The 13,712-nt window shown below is 34.0% G+C and overlaps 1 protein-coding gene across 6 annotated transcripts in view; it reads left to right on the top strand.

Annotated features, from left to right (window-relative positions):
- Positions 1–13,538, top strand: part of LOC136031236 (oxygen-dependent coproporphyrinogen-III oxidase-like) — a 75,720-nt gene extending 62,182 nt beyond the window's left edge. For all 6 annotated transcript variants that reach the window (XM_065710650.1, XM_065710686.1, XM_065710668.1 and 3 more), the window contains 4 exons: positions 4,498–4,660; positions 8,167–8,286; positions 11,068–11,237; positions 13,361–13,538. In XM_065710650.1, the coding sequence (XP_065566722.1) occupies positions 4,498–4,660; positions 8,167–8,286; positions 11,068–11,237; positions 13,361–13,447 (540 nt within the window). In that variant the 3' untranslated portion in view covers positions 13,448–13,538. The remainder of the gene's footprint in view (positions 1–4,497; positions 4,661–8,166; positions 8,287–11,067; positions 11,238–13,360) is intronic.
- Positions 13,539–13,712: the final 174 nt, after the last annotated feature.

The following is a 13,712-nucleotide window of genomic DNA, read 5'->3' as shown; positions in this document are numbered from 1 at the left end:
TAGCTTCTACGCCGCTTTTTCCATTGATTTTACGAAATTTATAGCTTATTTAGGAGTCGACTGTGAGACCCATGATTTCCTTTGGCAAACGTTTTAACTGAAATTATTGATAACATTTTTAACTTAAATTATTGGACTTGAGTTTTTTTGGAATTTTCTGGGATTTATAATTATTTTGGTACTTGGAATTATTTTGGAACCTAGAATTTTTAGACCTAAAATTTTTCCTGGCCTGAAAATTTTTTGAGGCCTAGAATTATTTTGTGACTTAGAATTATTTTAGAACATATAATTTTTTTGGACTTTAGGTCCGAATTTAGGTTCGTAGTAATTTAGGTTGAGGACATTCCTTTGACTTATAGTTTTTGGACTTGGGACATAGAATTTGGAATTGGGACTTGTTTTGGGACATACAATCATCTGGGACTTAATTATTTTGGAACCTAGAGTTTTTTGTACCTTTTTGGTATTTTTTGGGACTTGGAAAGATTTATAATTATGAAGAATTATAAGAATCGTTAAAAAATTAATAATAATCTCTTAAAGTAACATCACCTAGGACAATTACTAAAAAAAAAGTTAATAATGAGTCTTGGGAACCTATAATTTTTTTTTATTTTGGAACCTACAATTTTTTGGAATTGGTTTTTTTTTTCGGACTTTATAGGACTTTATTTTTTCAGAATTATTTGTGACAAAGAATTTCCTGGGACTTCTAGTTTTTTTGAATTTTTTAAGGACTTTATTTTAAGAATTATTATTTTATTTTAAGAATTATTTTGGGACTTTTTATGTATTTATTATTTATTTAAATCTCTGAAAGTGACATCACCTCGGACAATTGCTAAAGAACACGTTAATGATGAATTCTGGGATTTAGAATTAATAATGAGTCTGGGAATTATAATATATACTTAGTAAGAGTTAACGGAAATCGTGAGTTAATCTATTTTTCCGGGAAATCCTAGCTAGGAAGAGGCCCCTCCGACACATTGGTTAGAATATGGTATAATTCTTGGAATAATTATTTGGGAACTTAGATTTTTTTGGGACGTAGAACTATTTTGTGACTAAGAGCTATTTTGGAACCTATAATTTTTTTGGACTTAGAAAGTATTACAATTATAAATGAATTAATAAGAAATTCAATTAATAAGAAAATTAATAAGAGTCCCAAGAATAAAAAAAAAACAAAGTTAAAAATTTCTCTTTATAGGGGGGGGGGGGGTCTTGGTTCCCTGGAGAGGGACTCATCATTAATGGGTTTTTTTTAGTGATTGTCCGAGGTGATGTAACTTAAGAAATTTAAATAAAAAAGTGCGATAAATTATAGGCTCCAGAATAATTATAAGTATTAAAAATATTAAGTCCCAAAATAATTCTTAGTCCCAAGAATAAAACAATTAAAAGTTAAAAAAATTAAGGGGGGTTGAAGGAGTTGTGCAAATTTTGGAATGATACCAAAAATGGTGCCCGGAAAGAAATCACTGATTGCATTTACCATATATACAAATGGGAAATCGACTGCACAAATAACATGTTATGATGTAGTGACGCTTAACATAAGTTGTCCAGCGTCCCAGAAACAATACATTGGTTGCCTTAGAATGTATTTCTAGAAACATAATATCATCAATGACTTGTTGGTTCAGTCGAGTAACGTGTCTTTCTTTTACCATAGAGAATCGTGGGTTTCACGTTCCATTCCTACATCAGATAAAGATTTCATAGATATGAGATTCAAGTCCGAAAAATTATAGACTCAGAATAATCCTAAGTCCCAGGAGTAAAAAAAAATCCATTTTAAAAAATTAGGGAGGTTAGGGGGCATGGGACCCTGGAAGGGGACTCGGAGCCCTGGATGGTAATGTGGGGATCCAAACTCATGCTTAAGCTCGGTAATAGAAAACCGATGTGCTCAGGACCATTACATTACATAAATGATACCTACCAGGTTGTAGTCATCACAATCTTTGAAGATCGAAACAAGTTTCATTTACCATAAAAAAAAATGTGTCTGTCCAGCGATTATTTTAAATCACTGTGGTATTCAGACTCTCAGAATGATGCCAAAAAAGGTGCCCGGAGACAAAGCACTGATTGCATTTACGATATATCCAAATGAGAAATTGATTGCGCAAATAACTTGTTATGATGTAGTGACGCTTAACCTCAGTGGACCACCGTCCCAGAAACAATACATTGGTTGCATTAGAATGCGTTTCTAAGAACATAATATCACCAATGACTTGTTGGCTCAGTCGAGTGACTTATCGTTCTCTTACCATAGGAAATCATCCGTCTCACGTTCAATTCCTACGTCAGATATAAATTTCATAAAATCAATGGAAAAAGCTGCTTAGAAGCTAAAAAATGTGCTATTGGAAAAGAAAACATGTCACCATCAATAACTTTAGTTAACAATAGTGCCATCTATAACTTTGGTTACGTAGATCCCATTAGTGGAATCACCGTTAAATCTTCTTCATAATCTTAAGTCAGTGATGAAGAAAAGAGTAGGGATGTCTGTGCGCTTTTTTTGGTGGATTTTCGAATTGGGAATTTCCTGAATGGTTCATGGATGTCCATCCACTGTCCTGAATATCTCCTGTTGTCATAAAGGATCCACTTTTCAGCAGACCTGGCGACTTGATCCCAAAAAGGATTATTTTGGTTGCACAAATGCAAAGAAGAGCAGACCTCGAAATGTGATAATGTCTGTCCAGTGTTCAAATCGAGGGACATCCACTATTAGAGTTTTTTTTTAACCATCATAACTACTTGACAATTGTCGAACATTGGTCCCTATTTTCTTAAGAAGTCCCTAAAGTCCTTAATTTCAATGAATCAGCTAGCCAACACATTGCCTTTTTGGTTCGAAGTTTGTTTCCTCCATTCCGTTCTGAATGATTACTCTTTCTGCCAATTTTTTTTCGTTCGAGCAATTTCCTTACTATGATATCAGATCTTCTTTTTGCATCTTCCCACTTATAATTTAAATATTACAGTTAATGTGACATTTGATTAGTTTGAGAGAAAATCACTAGATGGTTTACTTGTTGCAGAAATAAGCATGCTGGGTCTCAATCAAGAGTAGTTTTTAAATATTCTTTTGGTAGGGATCTATAATTGATGAACCAGTTAATGTCAGTTTGTTTGATCTGTGAGGGATAAATGGGATAAAATGTCCCTAAGCACAAGAACTCTAAATTTGTGCCAGTAATAGAAGCTACTCATATAAAAAAAAACAACAAAAAAACTGCGGTCCCAAGGTAGTTGAGCTTAAGGCTTTGTTGTTTTTAAACCAAACAAAACAAAGCATGAGCCAACCAGCTTTTTGTCTTTTAGCAGTGCACGGGTGTGGTTATATTTAAAATAAAAGAAAAGGCTGAAAGCAGTGCAGTGAACAATAGGGCTCCAGAGTTTTTATTTTTATTTTTTACATTGACCAAATTTTTTACAAAATTTTTGGGGGGCAAAAGGTGGGAAGTATCTGATTGGGTTCAACAGGCTTATATAGTTTTTCTGATCCTTTAAAAATTAGACTACCTTTCCCCAGCTACCACGTACTACTTGGTTGGAAGATATAAATGGTTTTCAGGCTTAGTCTGCTATTTATCTTCGTGTTTGATTGTGTTCAGGCGCTATCCTGTAGGAAAAACTAAAAAGGGTCTCATCTTTGCATGATGAATTTTCATTTTAGCATTTTGTTTACGCCCCTGTATTTTTTGTAACTGGGATGACCAGAGCTTGTAAGGTGTTCCAGTTTCTTCATTTTGATCCATTGTTAATTTACGCTTTTGCCCTCTAGGCATTATGAATCTTTTTGTAAATAGAATCATTGCACTTAGTATCTTATCCTTAGCTTTGTTCCTTTTGCAATGTTCCATGTATTATAGATGTTAAAAACGATACGACTAATGCTGGGGAGGGGTATGAAGTAATCTATAAATTTATATAAGTGTGGTATTTTTTCAAACTCTCGACCTATCTTGATCGTTTCTCTGGCCAGAAAATCCCAGGATACCAAGTGTGTTCACAAGTGTACTTGTATTAAATTGATATAATGTATTGGTTAATATATTGGTTAACTATAAGACACATAAAACCACTAAAAAAGCAACAAAAACATTGAAATCAGTTTAAAGGTTTAATCCTTCAAGTGTTTAAAATAAAGCGTTTAATTAACTAAATATATTTCTTGGATAATAGCTTTTGGAAGAAAAAAGATTAAAAAACAAACAAAAGAAAAGCATCTAAAATATAGCCCCCCTCACCCCTTCCAGAAATCTTAGAACCATTTTCGGTTCAAGTGTTATTAAGTTAACATACTGGAAATACCCGCTTTATCTTTGAACTAGTAGTTCTGCAGCATTTGAATAATTTTTCAAGTAGTAGAGAACAAGGATGGAATATTATTTATATATTACTTACTTAGTCATAAAATTGAATCTTAAGTAGACATATTTTTGATACCAAATTTATTTTACTTTTCAGTGGTGGTTCGGCGGTGGAACTGATTTGACTCCCTATTATCTGAATGAAGATGATGCTAAGCATTTCCACAAGACTCTCAAACAAGCCTGTGATAAGCATGGTCCTGCATTTTATCCTAAATTCAAAAAATGGTGTGATGATTATTTCGTAATCAGTCATAGAGGTATGATCAGTTATTATTTAGCTAAAAAATTACAGTTGATCACAAAATTAAAGGAAATATCGGATATTTTTATACTCTACGAAATAATATAGAAAAGATTTTAGGCTCTTTGCAGAAGCGGTTTCTTTTTGAATTTGGAATAGGAGAAAATCTTGATGAATAAAAGAATTATGTTGACTAATATGGATTAATTTTTGTATTTGGTACGTAAAATCATGTATGTGCTACAGAATTTAATGATCAATAATGACAATTAATCATTTGGTATTATGTACCTTCTAAGACAAGAGATAACGAAACTTTATAGGCAATCTGGAAGTGCAAAATGGATTAGTATCTTAGCCGCTTTTATGTTTTACAAGCAATTTAGAGGCTAAATTTGATGTTATCCATTTTAGGCTCAAGGTAGTAACTAATAATTAAGGATCAGTAATGATCATTGATTTCTGGAACAGACCCTGTGTCATGTAGTCTAAGAGCTAGAGGATGCAAAATAATTTTGTTGCCATTGGGGTTTTTTACCTTTAGTTTCTAATATTGTCGTAAACCATTTTCATTGCAAACTAAAGTTCCCTCGTCAAAAAGATATAAATGATCGGGATTTTCAACAAACTGAAGATGAAAACTGAGTAAAACTCTAAATTTCCCTTAAGTACATTCTAAGGTTACACATACTGTTCATGGCGTTTGATAAAAAAAAAACAATTAAATATAAAAATAATTGAAAACCAAAACAAAGAACAGGGTGATTTTTGATCAGTTGAAAACAGCTAAAGTTGAAAGACGAAGCATATATCTGGGCAGAGGTATATGCCTCTGCCGAGCCGTCCTCAGTGCTCAACTCAGAAGAGAAAAAAAAAAATTAACTTTAGAGGCGAACTATAACAAGACAGAGCATTGCTCTGTATTTCCAAACTACGGAAACTTCTTCTTCAAATTATGGGTTTATCCTTGGCAAAAGGTGTAAAAAGGTAAATAATACAAAATTAGACTTTACAGTCCCTACCGGTGGTATTGGTCCCCATTTCATGGCCCTCCAGCCAAGATGTGTAATGTGATCTTGGGGGTCGGGTCCGATGGGAGTTGTTTTATCTCCATATTTGACAAGTTTCTATATGGATTTTATCATAAGTTTCACTTTGGATTCTTTTCCTTGAAACACTCTCTCTGGCTCCGTTTTGTTGATGATATTCTGTACGTTTGAACCCATGGGTGTTTGATTCTTTGAACAATTTTTCGGCGCATTCAAATACTTTTGGTTTGAATCTTTAATATACGTTGGAGGTGGAGGATTCATAGAAGCTCACTTTCGTGAATATTTTAGTTCTAAAAAATATTTCTAATCGTGAATTCTCTATAGGTAAATCCAGAAAAAAAATGATCGTTATTTACATTTCTCGTCAAACCGCCCTTCTTCTGTGATAATAGCCGCGGCTATCTCTTTAGTTGATTTGAAATCTGCACCGCACAATCAATAGTGTCTGTACTAGATTTTATTAAAGATATTTTATTCTCTAATGGTTACCCCATTAAATATATTGATGAAACTACAAATAGAGCATTAAAAAAGGCAAAAAAAAAGAATACAATGAATCTCTCACCCTCTTTCTGCTCAATTCTACTTGTGAAAACAAAAATTAAACTGAAGCGTAACCTGAGTTTACTCAGGGTATGATTATTTAATGAGAATTAACTAATTTTCCTTCAAAATATTAATCAAGTTCAATTGACAAATCAGGTTATTATACAGGTTGCTTTAGTCGCTAGGGACAAAACTCCTACCCAACGTTAGTAAACACCAAAAAACAAGAAGAACATTAGGAAATTTCTCAAGACAGTGGGAAACAAATTAGAATGAATATTTGGGCCCTATGTCCAAGGTCCGTCCTCAGCAATACAAATAAGAAAAAACAACTTACTAGAGGATAAAATCAATAAAACTAAAATGAACAGTTTTTCAGAACAGTCACAGCATCCTTACCTCAGCGAAGAACTGATAAATAAATTGTGATGAAACGAGGCAATTTCTTGAAATGAAAGAAAATGATTTCAAAACACGTTTTTAATGCCAGCCTAGCTTTTTTCGCTGCTGATATCATAGGTCTATTTGTGACAGTTTCTGTGTTAATATCTATTGTTTTTTTTTATATTTTGTGAGGTCATTTTTAATTAAATCTGTGCATAGAGCATTTAGTGAATATTCTCCCAAATCCCTATTTAAGGAAATATTATTAATAATCTTAAGAAACAATTGAAATCAGACTTTACGTGCTCTGTGTCTTTACGTGCTCTGATGAAATCGAGTATGTCTCTTTTGCTCTTTGTGAGCAGTCATTTTTAGTGTTTCTTCTGTTTTACTTGGATAGCCTTTTGCACTGGGCATTGAACCAATGTTTCTCCTTACTGGGAACCGAGATCATATTCGATCGAATATAGTTTGTGATAGAGTCAGTTCTGGACTGCAGGAATGCTCTCCACTACTGCAAAGCAAGTGCTTTTTTTCTAACCGTCATTATCTCCTTTTTCTTATTGCCCGATTACTTGCTCGTATTTTATTGGGTAAGAATACGAAAACCTCCACGCGCAATGACGGCCGCTCTGTAGTATGGAAAGGCATGATAATTAACTTTTAAAGAGTCTAAACTAGCCATAAAGAAGCGTTAAAGATGAGATGACCCGCTTGGACTATGGTAGGTATCAAACTCAACGAGTTGTTCAAGTCCATACGAAAAAAATAGATCATATATTGTTGATCCCCTTCATGTCAGTACTTTTGCTGTGAAGCCATACGCTGTGACGGCGTTAAAGTGACCATAGAGGATGATGGCAGACTTAGTGTATTTGCCCCTAATGTAATCGAGAGATGTTTCAAGGTCGCTGGAAATCTGGCAGGCTGGAGGGATATATACAGTCTCAATGGTCACGCACTTGTTTTGAAGGGTCATCCTAACCCACGGAGCTTGTACGGCCGCTTGGTTTGGGAGATTAAGACATAAGTATGGTATATCGCTCTGTATATAAACGGAAGCACCTCTTCCTCCACCTTTCGTGCCGTCACTGCGTACTCAGTCTCACCTGAAACCGACGTATAACCCTGTTTGGCAATCTCGCTTACCTGTATCTTGTGGTCAGGTGACAAATCAGAAATGATCAGAAAAAGTTCTGGTGCGTAGCTAATTTTTTCAAATAGATCATAATCTGATTTCGATTTTTTTTTTTTTTTTTTTTTTTTTTTTTTTTTTTTTTTTTTTTTTTTTTTTTTTTATAGTGAATATTGCTACCCTCAATACCTTTCGTATTTTCAAAGTATAAGTTTAGAAGCAACCTTCAACCTTACTGATAATACCTAGCAGTTCTAGGAACACCTGTTCCATTTTTAAATGCTGTCTTGCTTACTCGTACGAAGCCTCATCCATTAAGTCAGTCATCGGTTTGATCGAAACTATTAAGGTTGGTATTGTTTTTTTGTCCTTTTTTTTTCTTTCTTGACTTTTTCCGTTTTACAGGTGAAAGACGGGGAATAGGTGGAATTTTCTTTGACGATCTCGATAAGCCATCTCTAGAGGATTGTTTCAAGTTTATCCAAAGCTGTGGGGAATCAGTAGTGGAATCATATGTTCCTTTAGGTACATTTTCCAATTTTCAAACTGTACTTTATTTATTTAACATTGTCTTGTTACACACACACACATATATATATATATATATATATATATATATATATATATATATATATATATATATATATATATATATATATATATATATATATATATATATATAATATATATATATTGTTGAATATTTTGAATCAAATAGGCTAGTTGTGGGCGTCAAGCCATGGCTAAATGTAGAAAAAGCCTAGATCGATAGTCCGATTGAGTGAGAGGCAAATCTGGCATAAGCCCTTATTAGGATTGTATAAAATGGTGTCAGATCATTTGTTTATAGATAAGTCTATCTATCATCCGTCCATGCGTCATTCCTAGGGCAGAACTAAGGCAGATAGTCGTAGAACTAAGAGATAAAAGAATTGGATTGATACTTACTTACGACACGACTGACTGTCCATGGATTATTCTTTGCGGTTAATTGTGTATGATTATGCTGTTTGACCTATGTAATTGGATGGATGAGTAGGAATAAGACTTCGTTCAAGTACTGATCTGTATTAATTACTAAAGTAGGAAAACAGTCTTCCTTTCTCCTTCTGTCTTTCTTTTTTGTTTGTATGGTTGTAATTTTTTTTGTGTGTGCGTTTATTTCTGTTTGTGCTGTTGCATTGTGTAATGCTCTTAGGTCACTCGGTTCGCTACGCCTGAAGACTGTACTAGCCCAACGGTCAACTGCCTGGCATGAATGTTTTTCGGGGGTCCTTAACGCGTGTTAAGGCGAGCCCGCCAGGTTCGAAACACCCAGTGCTAGCAGCCGCAGATAACTGCAACACCATAGTCGATCCCAGATGCCTAGACAAGTATGCGTTGGTCCTGACCGAGTTCAAACTTATGAAATCCAAGGTACTCTTTCAACTACTGTATTAACTGAAAATGCAGTGCAAGCACGAGACAACCAATAACATTTATAAAAACGCTTAACAAAACCTAAAACCTAAATCACACTTACTTCTGCTATATGCTTTTTAGACGGCTTAAGAAATACAAGCGCCAAAGCTAGAAAATTTTAGTTTTTATACTTTCCCAAAAAAAACATATTTTTCCAGCCAGGTACTTTTCTGTGGTTTAATGTCGTGCGTCGAATTGGCTAAAACTCGATAAAGACTTATTAATTAGATTTTTGGAAAGGAATGGTTTTTAACATTTAATCAATGAGTGTTTATATTCATTTAGTTATACTTATTACAATTGGTGTTTTCTTTTTTCATCTATGTATATGTATATATATGAATATACTAGCTGTTGGGGTGGCGCTTCGCGCCACCCCAACACCTAGTTGGTGGGGGCGCTTCGTGCCCCCCAAGCCCCCCCGTGCGCGTAAGTTGTTACGCGCCATTGTAGTTGTGTCCCTGTGTCCCACCTGTGAATATAGATATATATATATATATATATACATATATTTTTAACTACGTAAAACTTGCGAATATACAACATTCTTCGCTGTCCCATTGTCTGTGCATATAAATAGATTGTCAGGTTTACCAACTCTTGAACATGCAACATATAATTGTCCATGGAAAAAACAATCCGTATTCAGATCTATACCTCATGATTCTAATGATTGCCCTTGAGCTTCGTTCATGGTGATTGCTAATCGAACATTGCCTATGTCCCCGTCGTCATTTATATATCCCCCTGTGCCCCCCGGCATCCCCGTTGTAGTTGTGTCCCGATCTTTATTTATATTCCCTGTGTCCCACCCAGTCTGTAGTTTCTCTTTGAGTGTCCCGGTCGTCAATTTATATTCCATGTGTCCCGGTCGTCATTTGTGTCCCGGTGTCCCAGTCTGTATATACATTCGTTTTTGAATTGGTATATGATGAAATAAATTTTTAGTTTTTTTTTCTTTTTAGTTTTTTTTTTGGTTTTTACTTTTTTAGTTTTTTTTGTAGTTTTTACCTTTTTTTAGTTTTTTTTTATTTTTATTTATATTTTTTTAGTTTTCTTTTTCTCCTTTATTTTTCAGGTTTTTTTTCTTTTTAGTTTTTACCTTTTTTTTAGTTTTATAGCTTTTTTAGTTTTTAGTTTTTTTTTGTAGTTTTTACCTTTTTTCAAGCCAAGGTTCGAACCTGGAACATAACGCCTTACCAACTCAGCTACATCGGCTTGAATACATTCGTTTTTGAATTGGTATATGATGAAATAATTCAGACGTCATATGCGGACAAACACGATGTCACTCGACAGACAGACAGACAACTTATTTATATATATACATATATATATATATATGTATATATATATATATATATATATATATATATATGTATATATATATATATATATATATATATATATATATATATATATATATATATATATATATATATATATATATATATATATATATATTTATTATATGTATATATTGCTTGCTTCACTCACAATGGTATGTAGCTCAGGCCTTTGGCTTTCGCACGAATATGCATTTTTAACATAAATAATTGTATAATGATAAACTCATCTATGTTCACGTTTTATCATATTTTCGTATATGTTTAGAGTCTTGTTTGATGCTCTTTATGTCAAAATTTTCGTTAAGCATGTTATGTTTTCCCTCAGTTCTTTCAGCTGTACTTTTGTATTATCGATGTCAAAAGCAAATTAAGGACTACTGCTTGCTAGTAACTCCTCCTTTAGCGATTCGAAGCTCTTTGCTAAAATGTTGTCAAAGTAAGATTTACCATCGTTAGTTTTTTTTTTTAAGCATTATAAAGTACTGCTTCTTTTCAGTGAACAAGCACAAAAATGATCCGTACACAAAAGAACACAGAGAATGGCAGCTCTTGAGAAGAGGTAGATATACAGAGTTCAACTTAGTCTATGACAGAGGAACGAAATTTGGCCTTTTCACACCAGGAGCGAGATTTGAGAGCATATTGATGTCATTGCCTCTTTACGCTGTAGGTTTTGATTCCTTCTTCAGTTCCTTTAAGTTTTTAGCCCTTTGTTATCTTTCCTCTTTTTCCTTTCTTTGAGGCCTTTTTTGTGTTTGAGTTTGGGTGTGTAATTAATTTTGCCCCGGGAGCCATAAACTATAGGAATGACCCTGTTTATATGTTCTTGTCAATGTCCGAAACTCGAAAATATCGACATCCACCAGTGAATGTCTGAAATTTCCCTTTTTTTTCTCCATGCATTTAGTCAGTTTCGTCAGTTTTATGCAAGGTTTGATGGCAACAGGTTAGGTTAAGGAAGATTCGATTAGGTTTCTAACCCATTTCTGAGATTTATAATCTAGCCTAACTTTAACTTTTCAACTTTTACCATCAAACCTTGCATTTGACTGAAAGTGACAGAAACTCCAGAGACAAGAAACTCCAAGCTAAAAATATATGGCGCTAAACACCTTCAGAAGATATATTTTCCTTTGAAGGCGTGTTTGCTTTGGGAATCGAAAATCTATTATTGTTTAAAATTTTTACGGACAAAAAGCGTGGTCACTTTTAACTAAATATCTCTTCTCAATTTTCACGATCCAACGCGGCAAAACTGATGAAAATTTGATACTTCCCTAAATACTTTATATTTTAAAAAATCAGAAGAAGAGCATGAAAAAAATCGCAGTTTTCGGGTATAAGTATCAGCTAAGTTGGATCCAAGTGCAAATTTTATCTTATTGTAATGTCCTTGGTAATTTAAAGTTTTTCAAAAGAAAAAATTAAAAGCGGAATTTAATTTTTGCGTTTGAAAATATAATCGAGATTATTCCTCTAAACGAAAAACGGTATATTTATCCTCTGTTTACCTTATCAGGTGTATGACCGTACAGAATCAGTTTGCCTTCTGGTTACTTTATACTTAATGAAGATGTGTTTGATCTTCGACCCATGTTTTTCTATTTGTATAAAACAAACGTCTGAAAAGAAAAACTATGAAGCTTTTCTTAGAGAGAGAGAGAGATCGGTATATTTGAAAACTGTAGTAGCATAGCTAAATTCAGTTTTTTACAAGATCATACGTAACTCAGCATTGAAAATTGATGTGAAGAAAGGCACAAATGATTTGGCGTAACGATTAGTCCGTACTTTAGGGGGTAGAAGTTTATTTTGTAACCGAGTTCGGCTGTTAGGAGGGGCTGGTTCGGGTAGTAGTTATCGGTGACTTATTGGCTAGGACGGATTTTCCAAGTTGCTGAATAAGGTGTTCAAGCCGGACCTTAAGTGTAGATAAATTTAATTTAGCGAGGACTTGATCATAGGGTATGTCGCGGTTTCGGGGTATAATCCTTGTTGCTCTTTTCTGGACGGACTCATGTCGCGTAATAGGTACGCTGTGCGGATAGCAGATGGACCCCTCACCGGGAACGCGTACTCGAGCATCCCGCGAACATAACACATGTCTTAGAAATGCTTCTGATTAGAAGTTTAGTACATTGTTTCCAGGAATCTCCAATATGAAAGCTAGCTCCAAACATTCGAAGATTACTTATCCGACAAGCACGATTGCCTATCTTTAGCGTTTCGCAAGGCGCTAATGACGTCAGGGGTTAATAGGATCACTATTTGAAACGGTTGGATTAGTTGTCGGATGAATGACGTCATTTATGAACAAAAAAACAATCTTTTCAAAAATTAATAGGTGAAATTATGTACAAAGAACAAAAACCCAGTAATTGTTAAGTGTTACACACCTTTAGAGTTTCATAAATAAGCCATGTTTATAGTGGAGTACACGTGATTAATGTTGCTATTCGCCTAGTTGTCTATAGTGATTCAGTTAACAAGTAGCATGATAAATATTTGTTGTTATCTTTTACGGATTGCCCCCAGGGAACCTAATATTAAGCGGATAAGGGGTGCTCAAAGGCACTACCTTTGTTATGACAACATGAGATAAAAATGAATTGGATAAACTTTATGAGCAATGGTTAACCCGCTTAACGAAAAAACTTATGTCAATACAATTACTAATTACTAAAAATTGTGTCACTAATTTTGAATCACTACAAATCAAGGCATCATTTTTTTTATTTAGTAATAAAATGTAGAATATTATTTTAATGAAATTTGGATTTATTTTTCAGAAATGGGAATACATGCACATTCCAGACCCAAGTACTCCTGAAGGAAAGCTGACTGAAATTCTGAAAAATCCGCGTGATTGGGTCTAGGTACAAAGTGTGATATGGGTGCCTGGTTTATTTTTGTTTGTATTTACGGTTAATGACTCTTACTTTTTTCATATTAAAAAAAATATAAGCATTTTGTTTATTATGTCAAAGAGTAGCGTTGTGAGAATTGCAGTGGCATAATTCGCTGTTGTGGGTGGTAAGTAGACAAATTTACCTTTTGTTAAAACGGGTTAGGTTAGTAAAATTGTTGAAGTTCGTAAATTTGTGTTTTTGTTGTCCTTACAAGAATTGGTAGTTACAACTA

The sequence above is a fragment of the Artemia franciscana genome, chromosome 1 (genome assembly GCF_032884065.1).
Source record: "Artemia franciscana chromosome 1, ASM3288406v1, whole genome shotgun sequence".
Lineage (NCBI taxonomy): Eukaryota > Metazoa > Arthropoda > Branchiopoda > Anostraca > Artemiidae > Artemia > Artemia franciscana.
Note: the sequence above shows the minus strand (reverse complement) of the source record. Positions and strands in the feature narration are given on the sequence as shown.